The sequence below is a fragment of the Danio rerio genome, chromosome 3, assembly GCF_049306965.1.
Source record: "Danio rerio strain Tuebingen ecotype United States chromosome 3, GRCz12tu, whole genome shotgun sequence".
In the NCBI taxonomy this organism is placed as follows: Eukaryota; Metazoa; Chordata; class Actinopteri; order Cypriniformes; family Danionidae; genus Danio; species Danio rerio.
Genome location: NC_133178.1, coordinates 11,582,657 through 11,599,754, shown reverse-complemented (window position 1 = coordinate 11,599,754; position 17,098 = coordinate 11,582,657). Strand labels below are relative to the sequence as shown.

General features: G+C 36.7%; 2 protein-coding genes across 5 annotated transcripts in view; both read left to right on the top strand.

Annotated features, from left to right (window-relative positions):
* The window catches only part of LOC141381148 (uncharacterized), a 587,543-nt gene that overhangs the window by 177,999 nt on the left and 392,446 nt on the right, over positions 1-17,098 (top strand). The window lies entirely within an intron of this gene.
* The window catches only part of prkar1b (protein kinase, cAMP-dependent, regulatory, type I, beta), a 145,073-nt gene that overhangs the window by 55,207 nt on the left and 72,768 nt on the right, over positions 1-17,098 (top strand). For all 4 annotated transcript variants that reach the window (XM_021471498.3, XM_068217650.2, XM_073943590.1 and 1 more), the window contains 1 exon segment: positions 13,146-13,207. In XM_021471498.3, the coding sequence (XP_021327173.1) occupies positions 13,146-13,207 (62 nt within the window).

Below are 17,098 nucleotides of genomic sequence, written 5' to 3'. Positions count from 1 at the left end.
AAATTTTATTACAGAGCAGTTCACTCCAGAAAACTAATGTTAACCTAACTAAATGTTTTTTGTATTACCGACAAATAATACTAATACAATTTTTACAGTGTAAAAGAAGGTTTAAAATGACTGTACTTTTACATTATAAATGTCTTTAATTTCACTATTGAGTGATTTCATTTATCCTTTTATTTATCCTTTTATCTATCCGATTATTTTTCCAGCTGGTGTCAGGAGGCTTTCTTACAAGTGAATGTTCTTAAGACTAAAGAGATGACTATTGATTTTAATCGTAAGAGGAGACTGATTAAGGGTAAGCAAACTAGTATTAATGGAGTGGGTGTTGAGAGTGTTGATCAGTTTAGGTAACTGGGAACTGATTTAGATAATAAATTGTCCTTTTCTGTTAATACTAATATGTTGTGTAAGAAGGGGCAACAACGACTATACTGTTTACAGAAATTAAGATCTTTTAATTTAGACAAATCCCTACAATGTGCATGTTTTACAGTACATACATTTACTTACTGTTATCTTTTTCTTTGCTATGCTGGTTCAATTCTCTAAGTGTGAAAAATAAGAGTTGTCTAGAGAAAATTGTGAGCCTAGGAGGAAAAATAACAGGGAGAAAACAGATGAACATGGCTCAGTTATACCATAGACAAGTTTTGAGTAATGCTCAGAGTATTCTGTCAGATGATTCCCATCCTATGCACCTCGAGTTTTATCTTCTCGCTTCTGGTATTTGATACAGGACACCTTTTAGTAAAACAAATCGGTTTAAACTTTCATTCATTCCCTCAGCTGTAAAGTTTTTAATATTAGGGTAGAATTTGTATTGTATAATGTGCTTTTGTGTATTATGTGTGACATGCTTGTATGCTGCAACCAAATTGCTTTCGGGAAATTAATAAAGACTGACTGACTGACTGGATGAATAAAAGTAAAGACATTTTAATGGCATTTTTGCAGTAAATTATTTTCCACAAAGTAAAATTATTTTGAAGCAGCAAATTTTTTTTCAACACTAATAATAATAATAACAACAATAACAACAATAATAATAATAATAATAATAATAATAATAATAATAATAAACGTTTCTTGAGCAGCTAATCATCATATTACAATGATTTCTGAAGGATCATGTGACTTTGAAAAAAATCTTAGAAATACATCCAACGTCAAGCTTCATTCAATGAGAAAACTCTTATTTTAATATTTCCTAATTTCACAGTTTTTACTGTGAGCAGAAGAAGCTTTTTTTTTTTTTACAAACATTAACAAATCTTACTGATCTTAAACCGCAAGAGTATATGACGTAGTTTCTGTCCATAACATAAAAAGGTAATAGTATCCACATCACACTTTCCTCAGTAGCTCTAAAGCATTCATTTTAATCTTGATATCATTGACTGCTTTTACTGTCTGACTGCTGAAGTGTTTGTTCCTTTGCTTTCAGCTGTGATGTTTGCGAGTTTAAGGCAGGCTCAGGCTTGCGTGGACAAATAAAACAGACCTAATGTTGGAGCTTTTAACACTTTCCCTTTGAAAGCGGGAGAGTCAATTAAAGCAGAGCAGAAGAGGTGATGATTTAGGAGGCTCATTAGATTTTGCGGTTGCGCATTCGCACATGAAAACAGTCATTTACAGAGCACTGTGCAGATGCTTGGTGACATATGTATCTCATGTGTTGTTCTGCTTTGTTATAAATTCTATAATAAAAATCCCCTTAAATGCTCTTAACTGTGATTGGTAGGTTTAGTAAATTCTGTCTGTTTATGTCATTGCAAGTGATGACGCCAAATGCAGGTTAGAACAGTGTTAATGACGATACAATGAACGAGACGTGACCCTCATATAGTTTTGAATGGGGACAAATGTAATGATCGATATAGACGCTCTAGTAAAAGAAGACCCGCCTTTTAGTAAAGGAGCCAATCATTGATCACTAAACACTGATTATTCTTTAGGGGGAGTGGCTCGGTCTGGATGTGTGTGTTTATGACAAGTTTCTGCAGCTTCATTGATATAAAGGGCCCTATCATACACCCGGCGCAGTGTGGCGCAAGGCGTGGCGCAGTAGTCTTTTGGTAGTTTCCGCTTGGCGCAAGAGTTGTTTTGAGGCGTTGCGCTACGCTGTTTAAATAGCAAATGCATTAGCGCTCATTTTAGCGCCCATAGGCGTTCTGGTCTAAAAAGGGAGGTGTTCTGAGGCGGACCGCTGGCGCGTTGCTATTTTAAGAATCTATAAAAGATTTTTCATTAGACCAAAACTAACCCGGTCTAAACTCCAGCGCAGAGTTGTGCCTCGCTTACACACTGCTTAATACACACAAGAGAGCAATTGGCAAATATTTTTACATATGAAAAAATGTAAATATTAAGGATATATATAGTATATAATAAGAATAGATATAGAATATAAATATAAAGGATTAAAATATTACAAAACATATTATTTTCTAGCCTACATAAATATGAAAAATCACTGCTTTTATGTCTTCTTCATCTCGGGAGGCTTTTTCAGTTCATTCATAACAATTTGCTTTTGTATAATGTTATTATTATTAGCAGTATTATTTAATATATCCATATTTATATTTGTTTTATTAAAAACAAGCTTAGATTTGCCCACCTGTCAGGTTTTAGACCATATGGGGCACAGCATGTGTTTTAGGATATAACTCATGTTTTTGAGCACATTTATTATTATTATTATTCATTTATTCATTTGCTGGAAATTAGAACTGAATTTAGAAATAGTTTTGAAACGAATCTTTGCGCTTAACAAACAAAAGTATTTATTTTTAGACTAATTGATGTCTGTGCGTAAAGGTTTTCTTATCCAAGAGCGAAAGTGAAAGTGATCCATTATATCTCATTCTCACGCAGTAGATGCTCTGTTTAACTGTTTTCTGTTAAAAAACTGTTAACTGTTTGCTTTTGAAATGCTCATTTTTTCCACTTAGACTTACTTAGCGTCCTGTAAATGGCGAATGCGCTCTTGGCGCGACGCAGCTGACTCTTAAAGGGAATGGGAGATGAGACTCTAATTGGTTTATTCTCAAAACACCTATAACTCATTAAGAAAATAAACTTAACACTTTTAGAACATGCGCCGCAGCGTAAGGCAGATTTCCCGTCATTAAATTAGCAAAAACGCGTCCTGACACGCCCTGAAAGCGTTTGCGCCCTGCGTTTTGCGCTCTGCGTATGGACCGTCAAAATAGAGCCCGAAGCCTTTGGGGGCAGCAAAAACAATAGATTTTCAGTCAGTTCTTGCCTCACAAGGGGCGCCACGGTGGCTCAATGGTTCGCAGTGGTGGCTTAGTAGTTGCCTTACAGCAAGAAGGTTGCTGGTTCGAGTCCTGGCTAGGCCATTTGGCGTTTCTGTGGAGTTTGCATGTTCTTCCTGTGTTGGTGTAGGTTTCCTCCGGGTGCTCCGGTTTCCCCCACAGTCCAAAAACATGCGCTATAGGTGAGTTGAGTAAACTAAATTGCCCGTAGTGTATGTGTGAATGGGTGTGTATGGGTGTTTCTATAAACTGGGAATAGTGCCGGAATAGTTGGTGGTTCATTTTGCTGTGGCGACCTCTGAAATAGAGACTAAGCTGAAGGAAAATTAATGAATGACTTGCCTCACAGACTTGAGAAATATATCTACATGAAGTAAATCTTTACTTTTAAACAAAACCAAACTACACTTGAACACAAGTGTTCTCTGGTTTTGTAATCTGTATGAAACAAATGTCTTTCTAATAGGAATTCCCACCTCCGCCATTCAAACACAAACCACATGACGGTAACCATTTGATTGGCAACAAACTTGTAAACAAAGGAGTCGCTGTCATTTTGCACATTCAGATGTCATTTTTCACTTCAGAAGTTCTGCGCGAATGGACACAACATTATTCAGAGAATGATTCTGTGCAATATGCAAGTTATTGATTCTTACGGTAGTTTCGTAGTTTGATTAAAAGTATATCATCTGATCTTGTACTCGAGTAACAGCCCTAAAGGAGATAAATTGTGATCATGTTCCCTTTGGGGGCGCATGCGAAAATTCATTGAAATAGAATTCATTGAATTGCATTGAATACGCTATTCATTCAATTGGTTACCGTCATGTGATTTGTGTTAATGGCGGAGACGGGAGTACATTTAAAATAATGAGATCAAATGAGACATACCAGCTCGATCTGACAATGAATTGTAACTATTTTACGTATTGTCACGAAAAGTGGCGGATTCATGTGAATTCACACAATTTAATTTGTATGAAAACGTATGATTTTTGAAAGATGTTCACCCAAACCTCACCCCTAACCCCACCCCTCAACTCTCATCTCTCAACTGAAACACGAATAGAGGGTGGGGCATAGTCTAGCTCCTCCTCTTTAAAAAAACAGCCAGTAGCATTTTGTTTTATTACCCTTCTGCCAGTAAGAGTGATTTAGCTCAAGTGCATCAAATGAAAAGCAAATGAGAAGCATTTTGAAGGGGGCGGGGCATGTCAGATACTAGAGAGCATTTGATTGGTCAGAAGATTTAATGATAAACTATAAAAACCATTGGTCCATTTAGGCCAGGGGTGTCCACACTCAGTCCTGGAGAGTTTAGCTCCAACCTCTATCAAACGCACCTGAAGCAGCTAATTGAGCTCTTACTAGATATACTAGAAACTTCCTGGCAGGTGTGTTGAAGCACGCTGGATCTAAAATCAGCAGGACACCGGCCCTCCAGGACAGAGTTTTACATGTTTATATCAGTTTTATTTCTTCTAAACGTGAATTTTGTCATTGTTTTTGTGCGCACTTGCTTATAGATATCCTAAAAACAAACAATTCTGACACTAACATCTAAAAAACTTTTAATTTATTTTAATTTTGATGAGATCTTTAAGAAGTTTTAAATTTGACCTGGTAAATCCTGCAGAAACCCTAATAAACTGTACATTTCTTTAAAAAAATATATAAATCTATTTAATTTTGGAAAAAGAAAAGGGAGACCCCCCCCTAACATTTGTAATATGCTGTATTGGTGGTACGTCATCAAAACAGCAGAAGTGTTCTCTCTCAGCCAGCAGCTGATCAGCCGCTGATTCATTGACAGCGGTGTGAACGTCACTCACTCCAGCAGTGTGTGGTTTTTGGACGTGAACTGCGAATACTTTACCCAGGCTTTTCCCAGAAGGCTCTGCTCATCCTTCACAGTGACTTTAACATCCACGCTGACACATATCATGTTCTCCAGTGTCTCCCGCCCCAAATCTGCGGTCAATCCCACCTCGCTCTAATCTCTCTCTAAAGCCCTCCATGTGTTCTATTACTTACATTTTTCTCTGTCTTACTCAAACTCACCAATTTTTCCCTCCTCCCGCTCATTCATGGACAGGTTCAGACGAAAGCCCTGTTCTTCTCATGTTACTGTCTAACTCTTGACTTTTTAATTCCTTACTCCAAAGACTGAGACTGGTGTATGCTGGTTAGTATTGCTTTAGTTTCTGTATTGTATATCTGGTGGACATGAGATCAAGATGTTCAACCAACATGGTCATTTTGGCTCTTTCGAGATCTGGAATATGTTGTTTTTTCACATGATGTCATTGATGACACGCAAAATTCAGGAGGAGGGCAGAAAGTGATTCTATACCAAGGAATCACTATCAGAAAATGTTTCCTTTTTATGTTGTTTATAATTGTTTAAATTGGCAAAAATTAGAAATGAACAGCTTTTATAGACTTCCAAAAGTTTTTGCTCATAGAGGGGAGAAAGTTCAAGAAACTAGCCGAAAAATGGAAGAAATAGTGGCAACATTTATTTTAATACATGTATACAAACCTTTTTTGAACGTGATAATTCATTTGGAAGCACTAATAAAGATTATATACAGTCCTAGCTATGTTTATTATACGTTAATGTGTTATGTAAAATCAGATGCAAACACCAACACACTTATACAAAATCCAGGAGAGCAACTTACCCTGCCATGCAATCTTGCTTCAATAAAATCTCCGTCTTGTTTTGCTATAATCCAAATATTTACTTGCGTTTTGGCTGAATAAACAACCGAAACGTGAACATCGAAATGCGGAACAGTGGTGAATGTTTGTTTATGGTAAATTCATCGGCCGAACAAAAAGTAAATGCTACAATTGCGAGCAAAAATAGAAACTATATGGTTATATTGTGGAGAATTGTTTAACCATCCACTTAAAAGATAAATAAAAATAATGTAGACTATTGTAGACTTTTTGCGTATGAGGATGTCTGGATTATATAACGTAATCCATGCTAATTTAGAGGGTTGGGCGATATTTATTGGTATCTGCATTTATTGACTGAACACCACTCTCAATATCGATATTTCAACAGTTAACACTTAGCTGATGATTGATAATAAGGCTAGTTTGGCGTGCTGTCCCGGGAGAGAGCCCTGAGCTTATAAGATCCTCGAGCCCTGGGCTCCCTCCCGTTGCAAGGCAAGAGGGGAGTTTGAGCTCAGCTAGATCTCGATGACTCCCCCTCTTGCTTATTGTAGCTAAGTGTCAGATATGGATGTTGAAGGTGTATTCAGTGTTTAGCTCAAATATTTTGGATTAATTGTTTAGAGTGCTTGTTTTTGAACTGTGGGAGGAAACCGGAGGACCCAAGGAAAACCCACGCGACCACGGGGAGAACTAGCAAACTCCGCACAGAAATGCCGTCTGGCAACAGCGCTAATCGCTGGCCACCGTGACGCCCGTTTGAGAGGAGGGAAAGTAGAACTGGGTGGGGGTGGGTCTTCGAGACGAAGGTATTGAGATGAGAAAAGTCTGGTTATTTATAGTGAGTTAAGGATGGTCATATAGGATAATCAGTTATTAGCTAAAGTCGGAACAGCTGTGAACAATCATAAGCAAGTGATCCTCTCGAAATTTGTTTAGAAATAAACTTCATGAAGCGCTATAGTTATATTAAAATGTGGCCCTGGAAGCAATGCTGATAAGCTGGGTGTAAGTTTAGGGTGTCATTTCCAGTTGAAACACGTGACTTGCACAACCCGCATATGGAAGCGACGCACACGTGACAATTTCACATTTTCCAGCCACACCTAGTTGAAAACATCTAAAGTTTTCCACACTGCGATTCATATAAGTAGAACTACCCAATCTGCTTCACACTTTGTATGGAATATACACATTTCAGTAATAACGGTAAACTGATTACCTCAGACAAACACAGCGCACCCAAACACTGCAACGCTTTTTTACTTTTCTCCATAAACTTGTGTCGGAGCGGCTGCAATGATTTGTCAGTTTGTCATCCTTTGAGAAAATGGTTGATGGTCACCTAGTTACGAGAGATGGCAGTGAAGCATGAGCGCAAAGTCCATTGTAAATGGTCAAGGAATCCACTCGCACACGCTTGTCACTTCAGGTCAGAAAAACAACACATGCGAAAATGAGTGCCGTGGCTAGCAGCAGTGAGGAGATTGTAAATAAAAAAGGATGTAAGGATGTCGCCAGAGTGGCTTTTTGGTTTCTTTTCTTGTGCATCCCAGCCACTAGCACCCCATCTGAAAGATTTTTTGCGTAGTTCACAGTTTGTAATGTTGCGATATGTATTTGAATAATGATGGCTGGTTCCTTTACTTGAAATCTTAGGTTTGAAAATCATAATTTGTGTTGTTTACAGTTTGAGGTTTACAGTATCATTATTATTACACCTTAAACTTTGCTTTTATTGTTCAGTGTTTCCGCTTTACCTTTGCAGACACTTTGTAACATTTTGTTTATCAAGCTTAAGAGTCTCTTTACCACTTATGTTTATTTTATTATGAAGAGATTAGATATTTTGTTTAAATTTTTATGTTTTTGACTATTAAATCTATTTGCCTTCAGCGGCCATATAGTTATCAGCTGATAAACGATATTTTTTAAAGTTATGGATATCTATCCATTATCAAAATTAGGCTGATATCTTAATTATGCCTTAACGCCGTGTTAAAACTATAATGTATTAGTCAATGACTGTAAAAAATATGGACGACGCGACAGCCCTTTTTCCCATTGAACGCCTTGAGGGCAAAACGCCTGCTTGACGGGCACAAACTGTCGCAAAAGACTGCTGAAATTGGAGCCTTGACATGCGCATAAGGACTGTCTGATGGAGCCAGAGGAGGAGCCGCGAAAATTAGCGGAGTCGAGCTTCCAACCAAACGCTTTATGTAAAATCAACTACGCCCCCCGAACTTCTCAGCATGCGTTTGCTGTCATATCAACACAAATGGATGTAATAACGTTAACAAATATGAGGGTTTTATATATTTAATCGCGCCAGCTCCAGGCCGCAGCGCACATATCCTATTCGCGGCGTCGCGGGCTGATTCCGGCTTGCATGCGGCAGCGCCGGCTCGCTCGGCCGCCGCATCTGGCTCGATTGACTCGGGCTGAAATCGGGCAGTGAGTCCAGGCATCCGGAGTAGGTCAAGCAGAGGTAGTCAGTCTGAGCTCTGAGGGGTAAAAGTCTCCGGCAGGCTAGAATCTAGCTGGAACTGGCTCGAGTGTATTTTGCTATCTGGGTGGTTAGGCGAGTATCAGCAAACTAATAAAGCCCGAAAAAAGCCCTGACCTTAGTGAGTAAACAGTGTTCCACCAGGATCATGTATGTCAGAATTTATAGTTTACTGCTGAACTCAATTTGTCATGGTAAAATAACACAGAAATCGAATAATAACGCTTCAGTCTCCTGCTGAAGCTCAGACGCGCTGCTTTGAGAAACTGTCAATCACAGCTGTCAATCACGATGACACGCCCAGCATTAAATTACTGCTAGAAACAAACTGTTTACAAAAATGAAGATCTGCACCTATTTCAGCACAATAACCAGTGCCTTAATCCACCAGAACCATCTTTCGGGACATTTTATTGCAAGTGTAATACATTTTTTTATTTGGGCTCAAGTCTCCTTCATTAACACGGAGGAGGCGGGCTTTATGACTTGTACTGCAGCCAGCCCCCAGGGGGCGATCTAACGGCCGAGACCTTCACTCAAACGCAGGCTTGCGGCACACTTGGTATTAGTGTAGACAGGGCCATAAATGTTTCCTATTGGACAATTTGTTTATTACTATAGTTGTGTTGTAACACAGCAACCATATAGAGCATTTAAATGGCAGTTTTATTCAAGTAATTATTTATCTATATGCTTCAAAACACTATAGTATTTATAGTATTTATAGTATTTACTTTGTTTGTTGATTGTTTAATGTAATAGCTTACAGTATTTACAGGCTCAATGGGAGGCAATTATATTTTTGGATCTGTAGAAAACTGTACATACTAAACTTTTATTTTGGATGTTCCTAATCAGGATTTGTTGTTTAACAGTGCTTAACAAATATAATAGTGACCCCAAACTGAACCAGTAGAGCTAATGATGCTGAGTTTATTGCAAACATCCCTATAGTTGAGCTTTGCAGTCTTTCTCAAACACTTCTCACCCAGTGTTTTCTCCAACGTAAGAGTGCTCGTCACCAGCCACCTTCTCAATGCCTTTCCCCTCACTTTACCTCAACACTTTCCTCTGATCTTCCCTCCTCCTGACATCATTCTCCATGACATCACACTCACTGAGCTTAACCACCATGTTTTGTTAATGGCTGTTTTAACCACTTCATCTCACTAAAATACCCGCGGTTCAGACCCCCAGAGAGCCATCATCCTCATCTCACAGTGAAGCCGTGTGTCTGGTAATGCCGCAGGGTTCGAGTCGGGGGAATCCCCACTGGCAGACAACTGATGAGAGCGCTTTAAATAAACATCCTTTACACTCAGTAAACTCCTGAAAGACTGAAGACCACCTACCAGATGCTCCATTATTCGCTCTCAAGGCTGGAATATGAGCTTCAATGCCTCTAATCATTGCATTACTGCTTCCTCTGAAGTATAATGCATGCAATTACTTTTATATTCATGGAAATACAACTCAAAGGAACGCATTTTAGCAACCGTTCATACATGTTTTGTTTGGTCTTGCTTTTATGGCCACCAATGTTTTGTTAAAAATGTTGGTGTAACACACGTAGATATCGTAAAAATAAATAGTAAATATAGAAACAAATCTGTAAAAATGAGAGGAAAAATACATTATTATTATTGTACAATAATATAGTATTATAAAAATAATTAAATTATTGTAATACATTTTAATAAACAAAAATATATAGTCTTATAATATTTAAAATATTTAATATTTATTATATTATAAAAAATATTAATATATATATATATATATATATATATATATATATATATATATATATATATATATATATATATATATATATATATATATATATTAGATGATTACATTAGAATTGTTTAATATAACAATATAATTATATTATATTAATTTAAAGTATTTTTATTTACTATTTTAGTAGATTTTTTTGTGTCTTAAAATATATTAGTAAAATATATTATTTAGTTTATTATATTAAATGAAAAACACTTTACAATGTTAACTACATTACTTCACATTTACTAACAATGAACATTACTTCTGCAGTATTTTTAGGCTTGGCGGGTACCATCTTGGTTTTGATACCATCAAACTTCCTCCCTATTTTACTTTGGTATACGGTATTAAGGCTCGTACACACCGGGACGATTTTTGTTTACGTTTATCGTCAGCGATTTTTCGAGACGTTTTTTCCGGATTTAAACCCAAGCGATTTTCACTGGCGTCGAGCAGAAGAGTATGCAAAATGGGGTAAGCAATGGGGTAAGCAAAATAATTTTACGTCAAAAGAAAAAACAAGATTATTTTGCTTACCCCATTGGCAGATTATTTTGCTTGTTTAAAGAAAAAAACTCACTTAATATTGGTATATTATTTCTCAAAACAGGACAATATGTTTTGCTTGTCTAGAAAATGCTTCTTGATATAAGAAAGTTTAGATATTTAGACTAGAAACAAGACAAAAAATCTAAGCAAGAAAAGCATTTTTTGCAGTGTACCTCCTCTCACTTCTAAATTGGTCGAACCCTGAAATATTGCAAAACGGCAGAAGTTGTGTTTTTTTTCGAGACCAGGTCGCTTGGTGCATGACTCGCCATCTCTCCCCACCTCTCTCTTTCTCCTCCACGCTGTTCTATGATGACAACCACGCATATGCATTTTTCAGCATTAAATACATTATATTTATTATTTAATCCTTGTTTCCTATATAAGTGCAATGTTTTTTTATGACTTTATAGTGGTATTGAAACTGATACCATTATTATTTTCAGATCCTGTGGTAAACTATATTACTGTATTACCGCCCAAGCCTTAGTATTTTATAATTAAAATCATTAATTAAGTTTAATAGTAAAGATAATAATAATAATGTTAATAACTATTATATTACAAATGAAAACACTTATGCATTAACTTTCTTTAGCCAGTGAGTGTTAACAAATGTATAGCAGGATAGTGCACCTTCTCATACTTCAGCTTCTACATCAGTTCCTGAAAGCAAAGAAGGTCAAGGTGCTCCAGGTTTGGCCAGCACAGTCCCCAGAAATGAACATTATTGAGCATGTGTGGGGTAAGATGGAGGAGGCATTGAAGATGAATCTTGATAAACTCTGGGAGTCCTGCAAGACAGAGTCATTGCAGAGATGTATGGATGCAGTCCTCCAAGCTCATGGGAGTCATACACAATATTCATTCTTTTTCCAGTGCAGCATGACTTTATATTCTATACTGTACATTATTTCTGTTAAGTGACAAGACTTTTGTCTGAGCATAGTCAGACCTTACTGTCCTAATTAAATCATTATAAATCAAGACATGATCATATTTTATTATGGTAAAATAAGCGTAATCTAGAGGCCTCTACCTTTCATATAAACCACTTCTGATACCAAATGATCAACTAGAAGTCAAGTTATTATTTGCTGTTCCTAAAACTTGGATAGAAAACAAGACTTTCATCAGGTAGTTTTGAATATAATAAAAAAAAAAAAAGCATCATATTAAATTTAGTAAATATTATAATAATAGTTATAAAAGCAATTTTTGGATATATCCATGAAACATCCTAAAAATTCATCAGTAACTCTAAAAAAATAAGTTGTACACACTGTTCGTGTCCCATACATGAATTGTTTCTCAAATCAGGTACCCTTTGGTGTCAAGCGTATTTACATGTTCACCGTGCAAACATGACATTGACAACACAACAGCAGAGAACAAACACTGCGTGCCGTGAGCAGCAGTAACTAGAGAGGTGTATTGTGGGTAGGATGTCAGGGGTCATGTATAGTGGCTGACACAGCGGTAGCAGCACAAACACAAAGAATGCAAGTGCATTATCAGGGTCATAAACTCGTAACACTTACGACGCTCTTTGCTTTCATGCACAAACACACATGGACACATATTTCTTGTTTAAAGAGCAAAGTATGAGCATTCGTGGTTAGACTGTTGTCTTCTATTAAACGTGTTTCTGTGAAATCTGTGACTTGACTTGAAAGCTATTATAGATGACTCCATTATAAATTACTGTTAAAGGTGCCTATTAAAGAAGATCAAATAATAAGAGTTTACATAGAAATGGCCATATAGTGAGCCTCAAACACCATTGTTTCCTTGTTCCCATGTAAATTCCACGAGTGTGGAAAACAAGTCTATCAGAACACAAAGCAGACTGTTGTGTGACTCACGGGGCACGCCCTCAAGATTTCATATGCTTAAGGTCACTTTCTACATCATCCAGACCTGACGAGCGGCTGTGTCATCAAGAGATCATCAGCCAAAACACAGACTGATGCAGGCCACATTTTCTGATAATTTCCTCCCTTATTTATACAGTAAGTTTATCAAAATTTATATTAAACTTTCTATGTATGTGGGACTCTTATTTTAAAAACGAGAGACGCAGCAAAGTCAAAGCAATTTTCAGTTTGTTTTCTTTGTTTTACTAAACAACGACTTCAGCTCAGGAGCTACTCAATGTCCTATCCTGCCTTTATGTTCAGTTGAGATTATGTAAAACATCGAATAAAACATGCACATTCCAAAGCACTTCACTGGACCTGTAAACTGAATGCTGGTTGTCTTTGAATTTCCAGAGACTGAATGAGAGATTAATCTAATGTCTCTTTCTCTTTTTTCCACAGTGACATATTTGATGCCATGTTCCCGGTCACACACATCGCTGGTGAAACAGTCATTCAACAAGGTACAGTATGAAAAACAAAAGTAAATTTTCCTTTACACTTGAGGTAAATGAGAATTAAAGGGTTAGTTCACCTAAAAATGAAAACTCTGTTTTTAATTCCTCGTCCTCACGTCATTACAATACTCCAAGACCTACATTCATCTTCAGAACACAAATGGAGATATTTTAGATGTCAATGGTCTTGAAATGGGGCGACGCAGTGGCACAATTGGTAGTGCTGTCGCCTCACAGCAAGAAGGTCGCTGGTTCGAGTCTCGGCTGGGTCAGTTGGCGTTTCTGTGTGGAGTGTGCATGTTCTCCCTGCGTTCGCGTGAGTTCCTTCAGGGGCTCCGGTTTCCCTCACAGTCCAAAGACAAGCGGTACAGGTGAATTGGGTAGGCTAAATTGTCCGTTGTGTATGAGTGGGATTGAGTGTGTATGGTTCTTTCCTAGAGATGGGTTGCAGCTGGAAGGGCATCCGCTGCGTAAAACATGTGCTGGATAAGTTGGCGGTTCATTCTGCTGTGGCGACCCTGGATTAATAAAAGGACTAAGCTGGAAAGCAAATGAATAAATGGTCTTGAAATGGTCCAGAAAAGGAACCAAAATCATTGTTAAAACATGTGTAACTTCAGTGGTTTAACTGTAATCACACAAAGCCCCTAGAACACACTTGTTCACCATAATAACAGTATAAGCAACTTTGTTCACCTTTGAATACTTTTTAGGCCATAGTTTTTTTTTGCATTCGCATTGCCATTAGAGTGAGCAGCATGACACATAAACATCATATTGCCTGTAGTAAATGTCTATGCAAATCTAAGTTGTTACACTTTTGTTTTTGTTTTGTTTTTTTGGTGCACAAATTTGTTCTTGGAGCTTCTTTTGATTATAGTTGAACCACATGAAATGTTTAAGAATTGTCAATGAAGAAAAAAGTAAAGAAAAATGCAGTTTAAAAAGATATATTCTTAAATGCCACTTTTGCATTCTTGCATAAAATTTGATTTTAATTTAATGTATTAATTTTGAACAAAAAGAAATCATACACTTAAAAACAAATCTTTTAACAAACTGCATTTCATCATGGTCGAAATGGAGCGGGATGAAGTGTAAGCTTAATATTTCCCCACCTCATTACCACAGACATCATTTGTCCATTACTTCAGCTTATTTCTTCTTTTACTTATCTCTTCATTGTACATGAGACATATTTCATCCTTTTGGCATATTTTACATATTATATGGTTCATTCACCATTTGTACATTTCCTTTTATAACTTATACCCAAAACATATGTAGTATTGCCAACAGCCATTAACTTAAATATCATCGTACCTTTCTCATTTAGTTATCTTTTACAATCATCCCTATTCGTCAACATATTCCTTTAATAATACATTTTTTAATACATTTTTTATCACTGCATGTAGAAATGTTATATTATTTATATAACTTTTTAAAGTTGTCCGTGTTATTAACCTCCTTAGATTTTGTTCTTCTCTCAGATTACAGTATATCCCCCTTGTCTCATTCATTCCTTCATTCATTTTCCTTCAGCTTAGTCTCTTATTAATCAGGGGTTGCCACAGCAGAATGAACCACCAAATTATCCAGGATGTGTTTTACGCAGTGGATGCCCTTCCAGCTGCAACCCAGTACTGGGAAACATCTTTACACTCTTGCATTCACACACTCATGCACTACAGTCAATTTAGCTTTTTCAATTGACCTATAGCACGTGTCTTTGTGGGGGAACTGGAGCACCTGGAGGAATCCCACTCAAACATGGGGAGAACAAGCAAACTTTCCCCTTGTCTTTCTTCAAAAAATTAATTAGTAAAGTAATTGTAAAATAAATGATTAATCAAATGAATTGTTCATTTATTTAAAATAACAAACAAATTGACCTCAAACTGAACCAGTAGTTTGGTAATGTTGAATTCAGCAAATGGTTTTGCGGTTGTAAGAAACAATATTTATGCTACGTGAGCTTTTTTAACTGAAGCTAATAATCATAATGAAAGCATATATAAAAAACAATTAAACAAAAAATATATAATAATTTTAGGATATTGAAAGATACCAAAATCAAAACATTGACTAACTTAAGGAGAATAGTTTTACCACCATCTACTGTAAGTTAGTTTGATACACTTTTGTTGTTGTTAACATCTTAAAGGGACAGTTCAGCAAAAAAAAAAAAAAAAACATTCTGCCGTCATTTACTCATCATTGACTTGACAACCTTTAAAACACACACACACACAAGCACACTCCTACACACTTGCACACACAAATATGATTTTGCACATTCCTAGAACTAGGGCAATCTGCCCATGTCAGATAAATGCATTGAAAGTCTTTGTTGAAGAATTGCATTTCACAGAAAGTATGTAAGACGTGCTCATGCTTCACTCTTCTCTATTGCTTTATGAAGTCCATATGAAATCAAAAAGAGCTCATTGTTTAACTGTAGAAAAAACTCATCACCTTTTTTACGTAACTAAAACAATCTGCACTGCATTTGTGCGCTCCGTATCTGTGCCTTGTTGTAACTTCTCACTTGCTTTTTCATCGCTCAACATAAAGTTGCCTCATCCCAGATGCTTCTGCTCAAAGTGTCTTTACACAGACCTGATTGTGGAGAGAACAGATCAGTCCGTCTCGGAAGACATCTGATCAGAAATGTTGGAGTTTATGTTGAGATGGTTGCGTCAGGGTAGATGTTGTCTGATGGGACATAAGTGGTACGCAGGTACAACAAAAATAATTGATGTGCTGTTAATCAATATTTTGATTTGATTTTGGTGGTTTATCAAAAAAACAAAAAAAGTATATCTTAGATAAAACAATTATTGCAGCATATCCTGCTTCTTTCTAGCAGTCCAGATTTGTTTCTTTGCAAAGCCCAATTTTACATGGAAACCAGTAAAATTGTGTAACGAGACATGAAGTACTGGACGTGCTTGATATATTGAAGTGTACAGGTATGTGCCAGCAAATTAGAATATCAAGGGAAAGTCTATTTATTTTAATAATTTGTTTCAAAAAGTGAAACGTCTGTGTTATATTAGTTCACTACACACAAAGTGAAATATTTCAAGCCTTCATTTGATTTAGTTTAAATAATTATGGATTAAAGATACCCCCCCCCCCTCAAATCTAGTATTTCAATACATTAGAATATTTGATGTGACCAGTAAAAAAAGATCTTAAACACATTTAAAGTGTGTTAATGTACTGTATTGTGTCCTCAGTACTTTGTAAGACCTCCTTTTGCTCTAGTTACAGTATCAAGGCGGTGTGGCATGAAGGAAATCAGCCTTTGATATAGCTGAGTTGTTATGGTAGCCCAAGTTGCCTTCAGCTCGTCTGCATTTTGGGGTTTTTGGACTATAGCCCATAGATTTTCAATGGGTTTTAAAAGGCATTGAATCCCCCTGGTCTCAGCAGGGTGTTTTTACATCTAGTTTGAAAATAAAAAGTCAGGAAAGTGGGTGTGTCCAGCTCCGTTTAGGTGGGAGTGTCGGGGGTGGGAAAGAGGTAAGGTTTTGCATAAAAATGTGAGTTTCCGTTTGGGTACGCGCTGATTTTCACAAAGGCAAAACAAACACATACGCGTGGGAGAAAGACAGTAACTATGTTTACATGGACATCAGTAATCAAATTATTTGCCAAATTATTAATTTGTGGACTTTATCTGCAGTTTGGCACTTTCACTTTCATTCATGATCTTTTCATACATACGCCCCATGACAAACGAGATATTGAATGTGAGGAACTAGTGTGTATTTTTGATAAAATGTTTGATACTGCATGGCGAATGGGAGAAAAAAAAAAACCTTCGCATTTTTTGGTAACTTAGATGCACTCTGTACGTAGCGTCAGAAAGATATGTGTGTATTGACT